This window comes from Podarcis liolepis (assembly GCF_965112155.1).
Source record: "Podarcis liolepis genome assembly, chromosome: 1".
NCBI lineage: Eukaryota > Metazoa > Chordata > Lepidosauria > Squamata > Lacertidae > Podarcis > Podarcis liolepis.
Window position 1 is genome coordinate 93,495,241 of NC_139554.1, and position 15,572 is coordinate 93,510,812.

Consider the following 15,572-nt stretch of genomic DNA (forward strand, 5'->3'; position numbering starts at 1 on the left):
GATTCTGAAGAAACACGCAATTAATTGTTCCTGTTCTAAATTTTATGATGTGGCTTATGCAAACCGTTATTTTGAATAATGCCTTTTAAGAGGGCACTATGAATGAGTTTGTGGAACTAAAGGGGGTGGGAAGCAGCCTGAAAAAAGTTTGGGAACCATTGCATTGCACCCTGGAATAGACAACACTGGGACAGATGGGGAAATAGTTGCAATGATAATAATAACAACAACAATAACAACAAACCCACACCCTCGTCCGCTGCCTCACGCAGGGGAGTTTCTGCTCTGACAATGAATCCCCGGGCAAACAACAGCCTGCTGCGCTTGCAACCTGCCGGGCCCCCAGTGTAAACCTACCAGCCCTTCCCTGGCTCTTCTGGGCTCAAGGAGGGACCTACCGTGCGTGCGGGTCACTCCACGCAGCCCAAGGCCAGCCGGGGGAGCCGGGTGGGCAGTGGGGGGCTGCGCGGGGAAGGGGCATGGGGAGGCCGAGGGGAGCAAAAAGAAGGCGGCGGCACCCGCCCTTCCCCTCCGCACGGAGCTTGTCCCTCCACCTCCGTTGCTAAGCCGGTCGCCAAGCCGCCGTTCCGAGGCACTCAGCACGCTGTGGACCGTGCCATTCTCGGCCGGGGGGGAAGCGAGGAAGGGAAGCCCGCCAGGCAGCAGGAGGCTTTTCTGTTTTCCCCACAGGTTTATGCTTCAAGCTGTGGCTTTAGGTTCCTTAAAAGCAAAACAAAACAAAACAAAAAACAAAAACTTCGTGCTTGCTACCTCGGAAAGAGTTTTCAAGACAGAGGGGGCTATACCATTAGTTTGAGCAGGTTAGTGAAGTGAGTTTGAAAGGGAGGATGAGAAAGACATGGGTTTCTCCTCCGGCGCTTGTACTGTACTTTTGGAAGCTGCTTTTAACGAAAGGGCTGGTGTCGTGCGTTGCTTTAATTTCTGGTATGGCTTCAATAGATTAATTCTTTCCATGGCTAATTGCTTTTAATGTTTGTTTTTTTGGGTATGTTTTTAGCAGTGCACTTATTGTTATCTGTAAATTGCCTTCCAGCATGTTAGTGGCTTTATTTACCGGGCTTAATTTGAACTGACTAGCAGCCACTCTCTGGGGTTTGGGGCAGAAGTCTTTTCCCTGTCCGACCTGGAGGTGCTGGGGATTCTGCGTGCAAAGCAGATGCTGTCCCAGTGGGCTGTGGCCCTTCTTCCGTCAGAGGTGAAAGGCCAGGTCCAGGCTCAGCCGCAGCAGTAATAGTAGTATTCATTCCTTATATTCCAGGGTTGCCTCTGCGATTCAAAACCAATTCTAGAATCTAACTCTTGGACAGTACGGAACTAGATAGATCAATGGTCTGACTTGGCATATGGTAGCTTTTGATGCTTCCAGGCATATCAGCCGCCAGCATCTGCACACCTAAGATTAGAAGACAAAACAAGGGTTTCCAGGGTTGGTCAGATTATATCCCCCCTCCCCAACCCCTATTTTAGACATTAATTATTGCAAGTATTGTAGCTCCAGGGATCTTGGAAGCTTGTCAGAGCTTCTCTCAGTAAGAATTGTAGGGAGTTTTCCATGTAATACAGCTTGCCCATCAATCCCGATTTCTGTCTGCAACCTTTCCCTGATATATAAGAATCCTTTGCAACATGCAGCAGATCCACAGCAGACCCTCAGGGTCTGACTGATGTAAAAAGCATTCATTGAAGGCATAAGGTTTGCAAAACCACTGCACTAGAAGACACAACTTTAAAAGTTATGTGCAACAGTCCCTCACCTTGCTTCTACATGTAACTGTGAGATAATAAGCAGTGCCTTAGCTGCATGTTATATTAATGCCGGATTTACGTATAAGGTAAACAAATTATAGCATAAGACCCCACTCTCTTGGGGGCCCCAAAAAAAAATTTACAGGGGGGAAAAACCTTGATGTATATTTCCAAAATTTAAAATAAAAAACAAATAGAATAAAACCTACATACAGCAACAGTGTTTTGTGTGGTGTAGGCTCCTGTGATGTAAGTAATCAACACAAAAAACAGTGACAATTTGTTGTTGACAAAGGACAGCTGGACATATAAAGGGCTCCATTACCTTCAGTAGCTCAGGGCCTCATCAAACCTAAATGCGGCCCTGTGTTATATGCATGACCTGGAAGTTCAAAACAAGCAAGAGGAAGGCGTCTTGCTCCCTGTCGTATCTGACGATGACCTTACCACCTGAAGGTGGAACTGCTGCCTCATATGCCACCTTATAACAGAAACACTTCTGACTATTAGGATGCAGCCTTGCCTTTGCCAAGGGGATGTGGCTGGTGCTTAATAGCCAGCCATAGCAATCCCAAGCAAACAAAAGTCTCATTATTTTGTTAGTAGACTACCTGTCTAATTCAAAAATGAAACACAAATGAGGAAGTTAAGAAAAAGGGCAATGAAAGGTAACGGGAAAGGAACTGTGTTGCAGCAGGACATTGTAATGGTGAAGATACAAGCAGGCAAAGCAGGTTAAAATTCTGCCAATGGAGACGGAATCTGTTGTCCTGTTCCTTCTCTCAAATACCTGATCTCTGGAATTTTCCAAAGGGCTTCATGGCTGGGGGTCAGGAGGAGAGAATGGTCTTGTATTCAGGTCTGGCTTAAGTGTGCTTCCTATTTAGGCACCTGGTTGGCCACTGTGAGAAGAGGAGGCTGGACTAGATGGGCCATTGGCCCAGTCCAGGGAGCTCTTGTTAGATTCTTTTGTTAAATGCAGGGCAAACATTGCAGAAAGGTAAAGCGTCATCAACCACATCACCAGCTGTCTCATGAACCATTCCTCTGCACCAGATAGAGCAAAGGTACTTCGCCAATATGGATGTGAATCTTTGATGCACCAGTTGTGTTGTGCAAGGCAGAAGAATTGCCACAAACTAGGCCTTTAAAAAGTTGGGGGGACAACAGGGATTTTACAGAGCTAGCTCTTCCATTGGGCAGAACTGGGCAGCTGCCTCATATGCTAAGGCATGCAGAGTGGACAGAGTGCTGTGTGAGCCAGACAGCTTGCCCTGTGCCTTCTAAGCTAGTCTGCTGCCCTGAGGTGCAGTAAAGAATGCTGTCCTGTTTAAATTAGTCCAACGGGTTAGCTTTTCAATATGGAATTGGGGTGATGGAAATCGCCATCTTGTCCTTTGCGTGACACATCAAAATGTTTTGGGCTGCCAGACAGGGAAATTGCTGGACCACAGTAGTTCTGCGGTTTACTAATGTTGTTCTGGGTTCTTCAGAATATCTGCGGGAGCAAATCATCTCAGTACCTATGGATGTTGATAATATTAGCCCAAAGTATATTTAATATGGTCTTGTAGCATTATAAGAAAAATAATGCTTCTAATTTAATTCTACATTAGCCTTTCCTTTTTTTCTCTTTTGCATTTGTTGTATTGCTGCACAGTGATTAACATTTTGTGGCAGATCAAATATCAGAAATGCAGGCAGGTAAAACATTCTAGAGTGCAATATCCTCTTCCTGGACATAGCTACCCTTTTTTAAATGGGCTACTTGGGCAGCAATTAAAAAAAGGATGTGGCATATACCAAATATAATCAGTGCAAGCCAGCAGTAAGACACGACAAGAGCGGGGACTCAGGTCTGTAGTAAAATTTCACATTTGATAATAAGCATGTGTGTTCAAGAGGTGGAGGCATGAAATGCAGCTGTATGTGTTTGTTTTTGGTCGAGAGCTCTGAAATGATTTTACCAGGTTATAACTCTGCCCTCCCCCCAAAAGTCAATAATACAAGGATGCAGTTTTCTGTACCATTACTTAGATGTATAAGTCTTGAATAAATGTGATTAGGCATGGGCTGCACCTGTGGCAGCTGCTGCCCTACTTTTTACACTGGATCAATATAGTTGTCACCATATGTAGCTTCCAGGGAGTACTTGCATCCCTACCCACGTGAGTGTGAACAATGAATCATATTCCATATACCCACCCACTGAAGCTTGCTCCTACTAAAGCTCCGCAGGAGTGGAGCTTTCATTTCCATTGAAGTTAGTCTCTCTCCATCAGTTTTCCCTTGTGCTCTCCGGTCATCATTCCAGGCAGACATTAGCAGAGGCGTTTGGGTCAGCTTGAATCCCATTGTGCAAAGCTCTCCCCCCACCCCATCCCACTAGGTTTTTTTTCCTGTGTGCTCACCTGCTTCCTTCCAGTCTCCAGGATATTAAATTATCTCTCTCCCCCACCCCCCCGGCTCCTGTGATATCTGTGCCAGAACTTTTCTTGCTGCCCTTACCGTGGGAACGTAAAAGATTGACCTTTCCTTGCTCGAGTGCAGCGATAACAATGAGTAATGAAAGGGGGCATGGGTGACGAAGATACCTGGGGCATGGACTGCAGAGTTGCCTGCAGTGTGAGGTGTGTGTCAAGCATCCTGCTTCAAAGAGGCACCAAGAGCCTTCCTGGGACTCAGTAACAGAAGCAACAGCACTGGCGAAAGATGAGGCGAGCTCAGGAACCCAAGGAAACAGACTGAGAGAAGCTGCTGAGGATTGCCCATTGAAATGACTTCTGATCCTGTGCCTGGGAGATGAAAGAGACAGACAACAGCTGAACATGTGGACCATCGTAATAATAATCCTTTCTTCTTCGACACTAACTGTAAGTAACCAAAGAGCCTTGTGTTATTGTTTTGCTGCAAACACAAGAGCCCATCCGCTGAAAAGGGAAAGGGGGAGAAATTTGTGAGAGCCTGGTTAATGCACTAAGGCTATGATCCTATATATATATATATAATTCTGTGAGAGTAAGCCCTACTGAACACCAAGGCATTTTTCTTACTGAATAAACAAAGCACTGTGGGATAAAGCTGGAAAAATTCTGAGCTTCATTCCCCAAGGAGAGGACATGAAACTCCCTAAAAACTTATATGTCCCATACAAAACATTCTGATGCATCAGCAAAGCGGTGAGAGGATAGGAAAAGTGTGCTTTAGAAGGGAGATTAGAGTTTAGTTATTTTAGGGGAGCACATTCACACTGGCAGCTTCAATTTAGGAATGCATGCGATTTTCCTTGGGAAAAGTTTCTTTCCCTAAAGGTGTGCTCAGTGGAAAAGTAAACTTTTCAGACCATGTAGCACAGTCTTGTCCTCAAATAGTTTCTGTGTGCTATGGGGACTAGAATGCTTAAGTGCTGTGCATATGCAGAGGGGATTAGCTGAATGGATAGTCTCCCGATTTGTTCAGTCTATAAACGTAAGTTTTATGACAGCTGCTTTCTTTATCTTCATAAACCATATTGAGACAGCTGCTGGTTAAAAGCATATTTGCTTATGTTTTATATAATCATTATTGATTGTAACTGATATACTAAATTATATGAGAAATAAATAGCTTTGTTGACATACACCTGTTCAAAATTTTATTTCTTGCTTGCTTGTTTCCATAATGCAGTGTTGTTCAGTTGGGGCTAGAGGAATAAATGTCATGTGGAAATGAGCAAAACATTAAAAAAAAACCCAAAACAAAATTTAAAATCTATAGAGTTTGTAATTAAACATTTTTTTAATCAATCCATTTCAAATATTTAAAAAATGAGGTATCCAATATTATTTAAGGATTGGGTAAAATTATTGCTCAAAGTACAACAGTCTATCAGACTATTATTTGGAAACAAGGGTATTATTTGACCTGTATAACCAGATTTTCATATTCACACACAAATTTCCGCCAATTAAGTTGCTTAGCTTAAAACCATAGCTAGACCTGTTGTCACAATAGGAAGCAATGACTCTCACAGGTTGCCTTTGACTTTTGTGATTATAACGTCTTACATTTGTTTTAAATATGCTGTAAAAAGAAGTAGCTACTTGGCACCGATTTCCTGAGATAAAAAACAACCTATGCAGAGCCTATGTCTCTCCCCACCCCAATCTGCAAAATTATGGGAAATTGGCACATGACTGAGCATGGATTAGCCATGCTGCTTTGGATAATAGGTGCACTCAATGAGTGATTCCACTCAAATCTCTCTTGTGGTGTGCACTCACCACAACCACATACCGTATTTTTTGCCCTATAGGACGCACTTTTTCCCCTCCAAAAATGAACGGGAAATGTGTGTGCGCCCTATGGGGCGAATGCAGGCTTTCGCTGAAGCCTGGAGAGCGAGAGGGGTCGCTGCGCACCGACCCCTCTTCGCTCTCCAGGCTTCAGGAAGACATCCGCAAGCCTTGCAAGCCCGGCGGGAGGTCCTGCGGGCTCGCAAGGCTTGCAGGCAGCAGCCTGCAGCCCACAAGCTCGGGGGATAGCGGGGAGGCGGAGCGCCGCCACCCCGCTATTCCCCAACCTGATCTGAAGGCTGGCGGGGGGGGGGAGAAGCGAGCTTGCTTCTCCCCATCGCCAGCCCCATAAGCTGAGGGACAGCGGGGCAAGCCGCTGCCCCACGGAGGCTAGAGAGGCTGTCCCTGAAGGCAGAAGAGGGAGACGGAGTGCTCCGTCTCCCTCTTCTAGCTTGGGGATGGCTATGCAAACCTGGGGGGGAAATAAAAAATTTTCCCTTGATTTCCCCCCCAAAAAACTAGGTGCGTCCTATGGGCCGGTGCGTCCTATAGGGCGAAAAATATGGTACATTCTAGAGGTCTAACAATTCAGTGTTCAAAATGCTTCACATATATTACCTCAGCAGTTCTTACTGCTGCAGATACAGGGAGGGGGGGCTGATATTAAGGATACATTAACCCTCCAATTTACAGTGCTCTCGCTGCATTTCCAGTGTTGGGTTTCTAATCTGTATTCATAGAATGCTGTGCAAAATCCATATCCATCCTGTACTTTGTTATACAACTTTGATGTGCTGTTTCACATCACACAAGTAGCTGTGAACACATTTGCATGGAGTAAAGACACGAGAAAGCCCCCTGGTGTGTACACAGACAGAAACGAATCTGACACAATTGAAGCCAATGCTGCTATGCACAGCTGGGCAGGAATGTGAAAGCATCCTAAAAGACAGTGGCTTCCCTGAGGGAATTCATTGCTGAAACAAGATTTGAAGCAGGACTTCTTGACTTGTTTCTTACAGGCTTATCCACTACAGAACATCAGCTGTGCCTCACTTACTCTCTATAACTTTTTTAAAAAAATATTTATTTGTTTTAATTGAAAATACTTCAATAAAACATAAAGTGATACAGAAAAAAGGAAAAGTGAGGGGGAGAAAAAGAACAACAAAAATATATCTAAAAGTGATACACACACAAACACACACACATGGAAAAGAAGATACTCCCTTATAGTCTTATTATCCTAATACTTAGGTAAATGTTAATAGCCTACTGCATTCTGTATAAACTCATTCAGATGTTATCATATTTATCTGCACCTATAAGCAGTCTGTGCATAGGTTGCGAGTGATGTCATATCGCCAACCCATTGATTAAAGGGTATCATATCTTTACTTTTCCAGTTCTTCAATATCAAGCTCTTGCCCACCATTAGGGCGTGCAGGATCCATTTTTGTTGTCCTGTTTTTAATTTCCATACAGTAGGTAAATAGTTCAATAGAATATTCGCCACTGAAAGATTTAACTTTTTCTGCACAGTCATAGCTACACAGTCCAGCACCTTCTCCCAAAACTTAATAACTATGGAACACTGTACAAACATATGTTTCAGGAAAGCATTGTCCTTCTCACATTTCCAACACTGAGCTATCTTAGCTAACCCTTTTTTACACAACCATAAAGGAATCCTGGCTGCCTGCAGGAGAGCTGTGCCCTTAACTTTTCCAGTCATGTTGCTTGAGCTACTTTTTAAAGCGCCCCCTTGTTATTTAGAATGGCAGACTCAAGCTGAATAACATCCGAACCCATTACGCTGGAATAATAGAACTGTAGAGTTGGAAGGAACCATAAGGGTCATCTAGTGCAACCCCCTGCAATGCAGGAATATTTTGCCCAACATGGGGCTCAAAGCCATAATGCTTAAGCCATGATTAAGAATCTCATGCTCCACCGACTGAGCTATTCTAGCTGACCAAAATACGCATGTGCTTACATTTTCTGACATGTTTATATCCAACAAGGCAAGGTAAAAATCCCCCTCTCTCATTGGAACTCATCTGGTTTGGAAACAAAACAGAGCGATCAGACTATTTTAGGTCATGGCTTGGTATATATATATATTTTCTGGTTTATTTTCCATTTCAGAGCTTGGACACATAGTTCTCAAAGCATGTAACGGGGCTTTCTAGTGACACACAGGTGGCTGTGAGGGAATTAACATGCTCTATCTACCCTGCTGAGGCATTTTTCCACCAAAGATGGTTCCAAGCTCTATTCTATGTCTGCAGACAGAAAGGAAGCCTTTTTTGTACTTGCTGTCATCCAGAAAGCTCCCTCTTCTAAAATGCAAGGCTAGTTGTCAAGACTGTTGAGAGTGTGGCTGTCAATTCAGTTTTCCTAGCCAAGAGTCGTGGTTCATGATGAGTAATATTTCATTGACGTAAGGCCCAATGTCATGAGCCATGGTTGTGGTTGAGCAGGCCCAACCATCCCCACGGTTTTGCTTCCTTTTCCTAGTGAGGGCCCAAGAGTACACCTTCCTTCTAGGTGTGATTGTGCAAAGTTTGAACCCTACCCTCCCTTTCCTAGTTTTAGACAATTGCAAATTTGTGTGTTTTTAGATTACACCCCTGTTCTTCACCAGGCTTCTCTGGAATGTGAAGCAAAGGGGCACCTTCCCTCCTGTGTTTCCATCTTCGCCTTGAGTCAAGTACTGTCACAAATAAGTTAGGATAAGTATTATGATTTCCATGCTGAGCGACAGACAGGTAAGAGAGGATCTCCCTTCCTCCTGTCTTTGCTCAAATGGCCAGCCAAAGAAAAGAAAGAAGCCCTTAAAAACGCAAGAAAATAAACCCGAGGACTATGTGTGCCACCTCTATAATCTATCAGATATATCCCACCCCCTAAGTGCGACAGCCTCTTTGGCACTTGCCATAGGGACCAGTCCAGGCCATCTGAACATCTTATGGTTTAAAACTGTACAGATTACTGGCAGGCAGGTTGTAAATATTTTTTTAATAAATAATAAATTTAGGCTACATTCCTAATCAGGAGGTGATATGTTCAACCTATAGGCAGATTTATGCAAACTTAAGAAATGAGCTGACTAAAATGTATACAGATAATCAATTTCAATCTATTTAGTCAACTTCCAGCCCTTCTTTATGGGCCAAGGCTCAAATGGAACCCCAATAAGAGCCGTAGCCTTGTTTGTAGCATTTAATCTGTTTACCTGTTGCTTTCCTGTGTCTGTCACTGCTAACTGGAGACCTTTCTAACATGGATGAAATGTATACTGTCTGCAGTTAACACTGGTCAGTTTTGGAATGGTTGCTATAGCTGAGCAGGACTGGCTTTGTTAAGACTGAAATAGACTTGCCCCATTTTGATTTGCTGTGTGCAGAAAAGAACAAAAGAAAAGAGCGGGGTGGAGGTGGGGGAATGGAAATTCCACACATTTGTTATCCTGAATTTTAGCAGGGCTGTTCCTGTCTAGGTTGCCTTTTCCGCTGCCAGTTGTGAGGGATTTCCCCTCTTCTTCTCTCTCTTTTTTGTGTGCATAGTTATCCTGTTCCGATATTGTTCGAATGGCAAACAGCAAGGGTTCATTCATTTGAAAGAGATTTTTATTTTTATTTTTATTTGGAAAGGCAATTGAAGGAACAGCAGACCAACAAATCCTGCCCACACATTTTCAAGAACTGGCTGGGTTACCTTGGTATGGTAACCCGATGTGTTAATGCAAGTTTACAATGTACATTAGATTAAAAGCATTAGATAAATGTGCAGATGGCATGGAATTTGCTCAAAGCAGTGCAAATCAAATATGTGCTAAGGGGAAACAAGGATATCCCGCTGTTATAGGACAAAGCCCCAGTGTGCTTTCGGCTATACCTGCTGCAGGTCGTGTCAAGCTAATCTGGGGTGGCTTTTGTATAAACTCCCTCTAATTCATGAACATATCTTTTCAGTGAAAGAAGCTGACTTAAGCCCTTTGCAATCTAACCCTGATGACATAGACTTTTTTTGTCAACATGGAACTGGTGTAGTTCAGCTGCTTCCACTGAAATCAGTGGCTTGGGAGAGGCCCAAGGACCAGAGCCAGAGACCTGGAGGGGCTGCATTTGATCCCCAGACCCGAGATTCCCCACTCCTGCTCTAGTGAGTTCAAAATGAGCTCAGAAGGGCAGGCAGAACTTCAAAGGGCATTCTCTGATTTTAACATGCTGCACTCTTAGGAATCCATCTATTTCTATAGCTGTAACCTGCCCATAAACCTTTATGTGGATGTTTTGTAGGGTGTGTGTTTGGCTACTGACCAATAAAAGAGCAAATGCTTTCTCAACTAGCAGGTCAGAGCCTTTATTTCATCATGTGAAATCATGAAAATTATGACAACAGAAGAAGAACTCTGCAGCTTGGTCCTCTCCAAGGAAGAAGTGAATGCGACAACTGGAAATGAATCGCTCCGGAGTTCAGGTAAAACTCTCTGTGTGTGTGTATGTGTGCGCGCACGTGCGTAAGGAAAAATTAGGCTGATGTTGTAGCCATGGGTTCACTTGTGGGACTCATTTCCAAAACAGAGATTGCAGGCTAGGAAAGTCTCAGTCATTAGAGATACCAGGATACGCATCAAGGATTCTGGAATGAAGAAGCAGCTGTTTCTTTTTGTCGTCATCGTTTTTGATAGAAAATTAGACTAATTTCAGCCTCATTTCACTCACATCCTGCTTTTGTGCTTCTTGTATAATGTTTGAAAAAGAAAGCTCCAGTTTCAAAAATTTCAGTGTTGCATGGAATCAAATCTAGTGTGCTCAGAGAGTACAGTGGTACCTCGGGTTACATACACTTCAGGTTACATACGCTTCAGGTTACAGACACCACTAACCCAGAAATAGTGCTTCAGGTTAAGAACTTTGCTTCAGGATGAGAACAGAAATCGTGCTCCGGCGGCGCAGCGGCAGCAGGAGGCCTCATTACCTAAAATGGTGCTTCAGGTTAAGAACAGTTTCAGGTTAAGAACGGACCTCCGGAACGAATTAAGTACTTAGCCTGAGGTACCACTGTATTGTATTTAGTAGTTAGACTAAAATATTTCCCCCTACTATGGTGTCCACAGAGACCTGGGTGAGTGAATGTGGGTGTGCAACATGTTTCAGGTGGTATAGGGAATGGTTGACTTCTGGGAAAGAGATTTCAGAACAATGACTGGCTGAAAGGTAGTATTGATCTGTTTCCTCCTGGTCTTGATTAATGACGTTTTATTAATATAGTCATTTCTTAAATAAACAACACAGTGTCCTTGCCCTTCCTGTTTATCAGTGAGGTGAAGTCTGGTGATAGGCATCCAGTGGGTCTGTGGGAACCTTTGACATTAATGGCCCTGTCCGTCATCTATCTCCCCCCCCCCAACTATGCTTTATCTCTATATGCCATTGGCATCACGGGGGTCCTCTGTTAGGAATGCCAAATGCCTACTTCAGAAGATATGTATATGGGGCACAATAGTATACAATTGAACAAGATCACTTCTCCTCCCTTTTCCCAGCACACTCATCACAGTTTCCTTCTCAAATGCTCCTGGAACTGCCTGATTAATGCCCACTTGGCTTAGTTAATGGATGCCTGTAGGCTGCCAATTCCCGTGGTGTCTGGGCTCTACATGAAGCAGACCCAAGTAGTCTAAAACAAAGTATGATCATGTGAAGATGCAGAATAAATAAAAGGAGCCCTTTGTATTTTTGCACCAGCTGGAAAACACTTGTAGCGTCGGGTGGTGGTGGTGGCGGCAGCAGAGGGAATGATACGAAGCGTTGCTATACATCAGGTTTTCCCCTTCCTTGTAGCCCCTGCAGTGCCTCAATGATGCTAAGCGGGCTGCTCAGATTAGTTTGCAGTGAGTGGAGCTGCCATCTAGCCCCTCCACATCATCTCAAGCACTGGATGGTCAAAATTCTGGGGTTTGCTCAGAGAATCAGCCAAACTGATTTTCCAGCTAATCCATCAGAAGCAGGGAGCCTCAGTAGAGGAAAAGCTGCTCTGGACAGAAGTGTGTGTGTGTGTGTGTGTGTGTGTGTGAGAGAGAGAGAGAGAGAGAGAGAGAGAAAAAATTATCGCTAATGCCTGCACAAATCTGGGAGTTTTAAACTTTGAGTTTCCATCACAATTTGTGACAGCCCTAGAGAAGCAACAAGCTTTCCCAGAAGATAAGATACTAATCATCTCCACTATAGGTGTAACAAATGGAAAATGAGGCGTAGAAATGTACTTAAAGCAGGGTTGAGGAACCTCAGGCCTGGGGATCAGAATGTGGTAATTCCTCTTCTTCGTCTGGATGGCGTGAGGTATGTAACTTTTGTTGTTCTTCTTGACTCCTAGACAGATGCCTTGGAATGTGGGATAATATAACCTGCTGGCTGTCTTCTTCCATTGGGCAAACAGTTAGCGTTCCTTGCCCCAAAGCCTTCCAAATGGTAACTGGGAAAACAGGTAAAACTTAAAACATAACACTTCCATAGGCACTGTCTGATGCCAGGCTTTCCTTGTACTCTGTCAAGGATTAAAGGCTGAGTCCTCAGTGTAACACAGGCTAGAATACGGTTTGTCATGTACTATTTTTCTAGGGAAAGGCACATGAGTAGAATCTTACCTAGAATCTAGGAGCTGCTTCCAGAAACGTCTGATGCTGCTATCTTAGTTATCATTACTATTATTAATTAAATTTATATACCACCCTTCATCCAAGGATCACAAAAGAAAAAAGAAAGAGGTAGAAAGTCAGGTCACAGACCAAGAGCCCTTCTGGGGCTCGGCTTAATGGATGTTGCTGGATGTCCCATAAGATGATTGGCATCAGGAGGCATAGCAGGTTTCTGCATTTGCTCCTTGCCTATTCCCCTGTGGGGCAATTGCTGTTTGCCCCAGGCAAGAAGGTGAACAGTAAATTCCCATTCCCAGGATCCCATTTGGACCAGAGTGTAAATTCTGTAAATGTTACGTTGGCCTTTTCTTTCTGTGACGTCAAGCAGAATTTGACAAGTGGCACAACCTATTTGGATTTTTAAAAATGTCATTCCTAGACGAATCCACCATCTCTCATGGGCAACTGGTTGTGGTGGTTGTATACATAATCTCTGGATTCATAGGCAGTATGGCACTGAACACCAGCTGCTGGGGAGCCAGAATGGGAAATAGGGCTGTTGCCTTCATCTCCTGCTTGTAGGTTCCCAGAGGCACCTGGTTAGCCACTGTGTGCAGCAGGATGGTGATTCAGATGGATCTGTAGCCTGAATCATCTTCTCATGTTCTTGTGCCACACATGGAGAGAATTTGGACCAAGATCAGGGCTCAGATCCCAACAATGAAACTTTTTAGGCTTCCTATCTGCAAAATGAGAAAAATAATGGGCTGCCCGCAGAGTGCTTCTGAGGAAACTGCTTGTTCATATAGATATAGATATGGATCTATAAACACACAGATAGAAGTGGTAATTTCCCCTTCTGGTCCATGGGAATAAAAACGAAGCATAATATAAACAAGGAAAGACGGCTCCTGCCTGATGTATTTGTTCTGTGGTGTTTTCATGGAGCCACAGTGAAGGGTTGCTTTGGATGGCGATTAAGATCAGTGATAAGCTAAAAACATTAAAACCCATGTAAACATTCTGCATATTTGGGTAGTCTTCTCTAGGAAAAAAATGTTTTTAGCAGGCACCGAAAAGAGTACAGTCAATTGAAGGTGCCTGCCTGATGTTAATGGATGGGGAGTTCTAAATAGTGGGAGCTGCCACCCTAAAATACTGATTTGCTACAAATGGGTGTTATGTGGCACCTTTGCAGTGCCAGTTCTGCAGATTGCAGCAGTTGAGTGGACATATAGGGTAAGGTAAACTGGCTCTTAAGGGCTTCATATTCTAATAGTAACACCTTGAACTTGACCCAGCAGCAAATTGGCAACCAGTGCAGGTCTCTGAGCACAGGTGTTATATGCAAACAAGGACTGACTCCTGTCAGCATCACGTCACACCATTCTGCATTAACTGCAGCTTCTGGATCAAGCTCAAGGGAAGCCCCACATAGAGCGCATTGCAGTAGCCCAGTCTTGAAGCAACCAATGCACGAACTACTGTGGCTACGTTTTTCTGGTGCAGGAACAGTTGTAGCAGTTGTACCAGTTGCAGCTGCAGAAAGGTGCTTCTAGCCACCAAGGTTACCTGAGCCTCCATCAACAATGCTGGATCCAGAAGCACCCTTTCTGGGACTGGCAAGTGTGTATCAGGCAGGGGGCGGGTGGAGTCTGACTCGGGAGAGGGGGGCAGTGGTTTGTGGGGACCTGTATCAGCCAGGAGGCAATAATCAGAGGCGGGTGGAGGCTGGTGGAGCACCAGATGGGTTGGAGGAAGAGGAAGGTCAGGCAAGGGAAGGGCCCACCTGCTTCCCCACCCTCTCCTGTCTCCCAGAACCAGGAGGGAAATGAAAAGGGATGAGCAGAGGAAGTTTCCATGCAAGCACAGTCTCCAGCTGCGTGTATGCAGTCTATCAGAGGAAGGTTCATAAACTGGCAGAGGAGGAATGGTCCTCTGTTGCTGCAACTGCTCCCCAGAGCATGGAGGTGTAGAGCTGTAGAGGCGACAGGAATCACTTAGCCACAGAGCCCCTGTCTTGCCAGGATTCAAGCTCTTCTGCTTCTTCCTCATCCACTTCACCACTGCATCTGAGGACTGCACAGCCTCTCCCAATTCAGGTGTTATGATTCAGCACCTTAACAGCCTGCTTGAGAGGGTCTGGAAAAGGGACACCGAGCAGCTTGTCGCCTGATCGCTGGGAACACTGCAAAGCTGCTTTGGACTACAACTCCCATCAGCCCTGCTGGCTGGGGCTGAGACAGATGGAAGTTGTTAGTTCCAGAGCAGCTGGAGGGCACCAGGTCAGGGAAGACGGACAGCCTCTCCCACCAGCTGCTTGCAGATGGAAAACTCAGCCGCTAGAGGGAGCTGGTAAAACTGAAACAACTCAGCTCTTGGCTTTTTTTCCTTGCTGTTTTGATTTGTTATGCTTGCTCTGGGCTTGATTGCTTTAATGATGAAGGGTGATAAGAAAACCTTTAAATACATATTGATCAATCACAGCTTTGCCCCAAGACATTTTGGTATCGGACGTGAACCACAAAATGGCACCCTAGCGTACCTGTCAGGGAAGAAGCGGGAAGAGTATGAGAAGCTCTGAATCAGGAACCAGGAAGTAATAAAGATCTATATGTGATGTGTTCCTTGGAGGCCAGATATGCTGCCCCAGTGGATCCTGCTGCCTAAGGTGGTCACCTCACCTTGGCCCTGATCTTTCAGTTACATTTTAAACAACCTGAAGCCTAAGTATACTTAGAAAGGAGTCAGTCTTGTTGAACATAGTGAGACTTACTTCCAATTAATATACTTAGGATTTAACTGCATACCATTTACTATACTATAGGTGACTGATGCTAGTGCTTTATGGTTCATAGCATGCCATAACAACCACAGCGTAAGTG

At 44.5% G+C, this 15,572-nt stretch overlaps 2 protein-coding genes across 5 annotated transcripts in view; one reads left to right on the plus strand and one right to left on the minus strand.

Moving 5' to 3' along the window:
* The window catches only part of CFAP221 (cilia and flagella associated protein 221), a 30,708-nt gene extending 29,979 nt beyond the window's left edge, over nucleotides 1-729 (minus strand). The window contains exon 1 of one of the 2 annotated variants that reach the window (XM_083489293.1): nucleotides 399-729. The gene's annotated coding sequence lies outside the window, so the exon portion shown is untranslated. Of the gene's footprint in view, nucleotides 1-357 lie in introns of both variants that reach the window. The other variant, XM_083489294.1, reaches the window with a different exon arrangement.
* Nucleotides 730-1,638: 909 nt separating this feature from the next.
* Nucleotides 1,639-15,572, plus strand: part of SCTR (secretin receptor) — a 29,614-nt gene continuing 15,680 nt past the window's right edge. For 2 of the 3 annotated variants that reach the window (XM_083490635.1, XM_083490637.1), the window contains exons 1-3: nucleotides 1,639-4,640; nucleotides 10,397-10,526; nucleotides 12,426-12,536. In XM_083490635.1, coding sequence (XP_083346761.1) covers nucleotides 4,596-4,640; nucleotides 10,397-10,526; nucleotides 12,426-12,536 — 286 coding nt within the window. In that variant the 5' untranslated portion in view covers nucleotides 1,639-4,595. The remainder of the gene's footprint in view (nucleotides 4,641-10,396; nucleotides 10,527-12,425; nucleotides 12,537-15,572) is intronic. The other variant, XM_083490636.1, reaches the window with a different exon arrangement.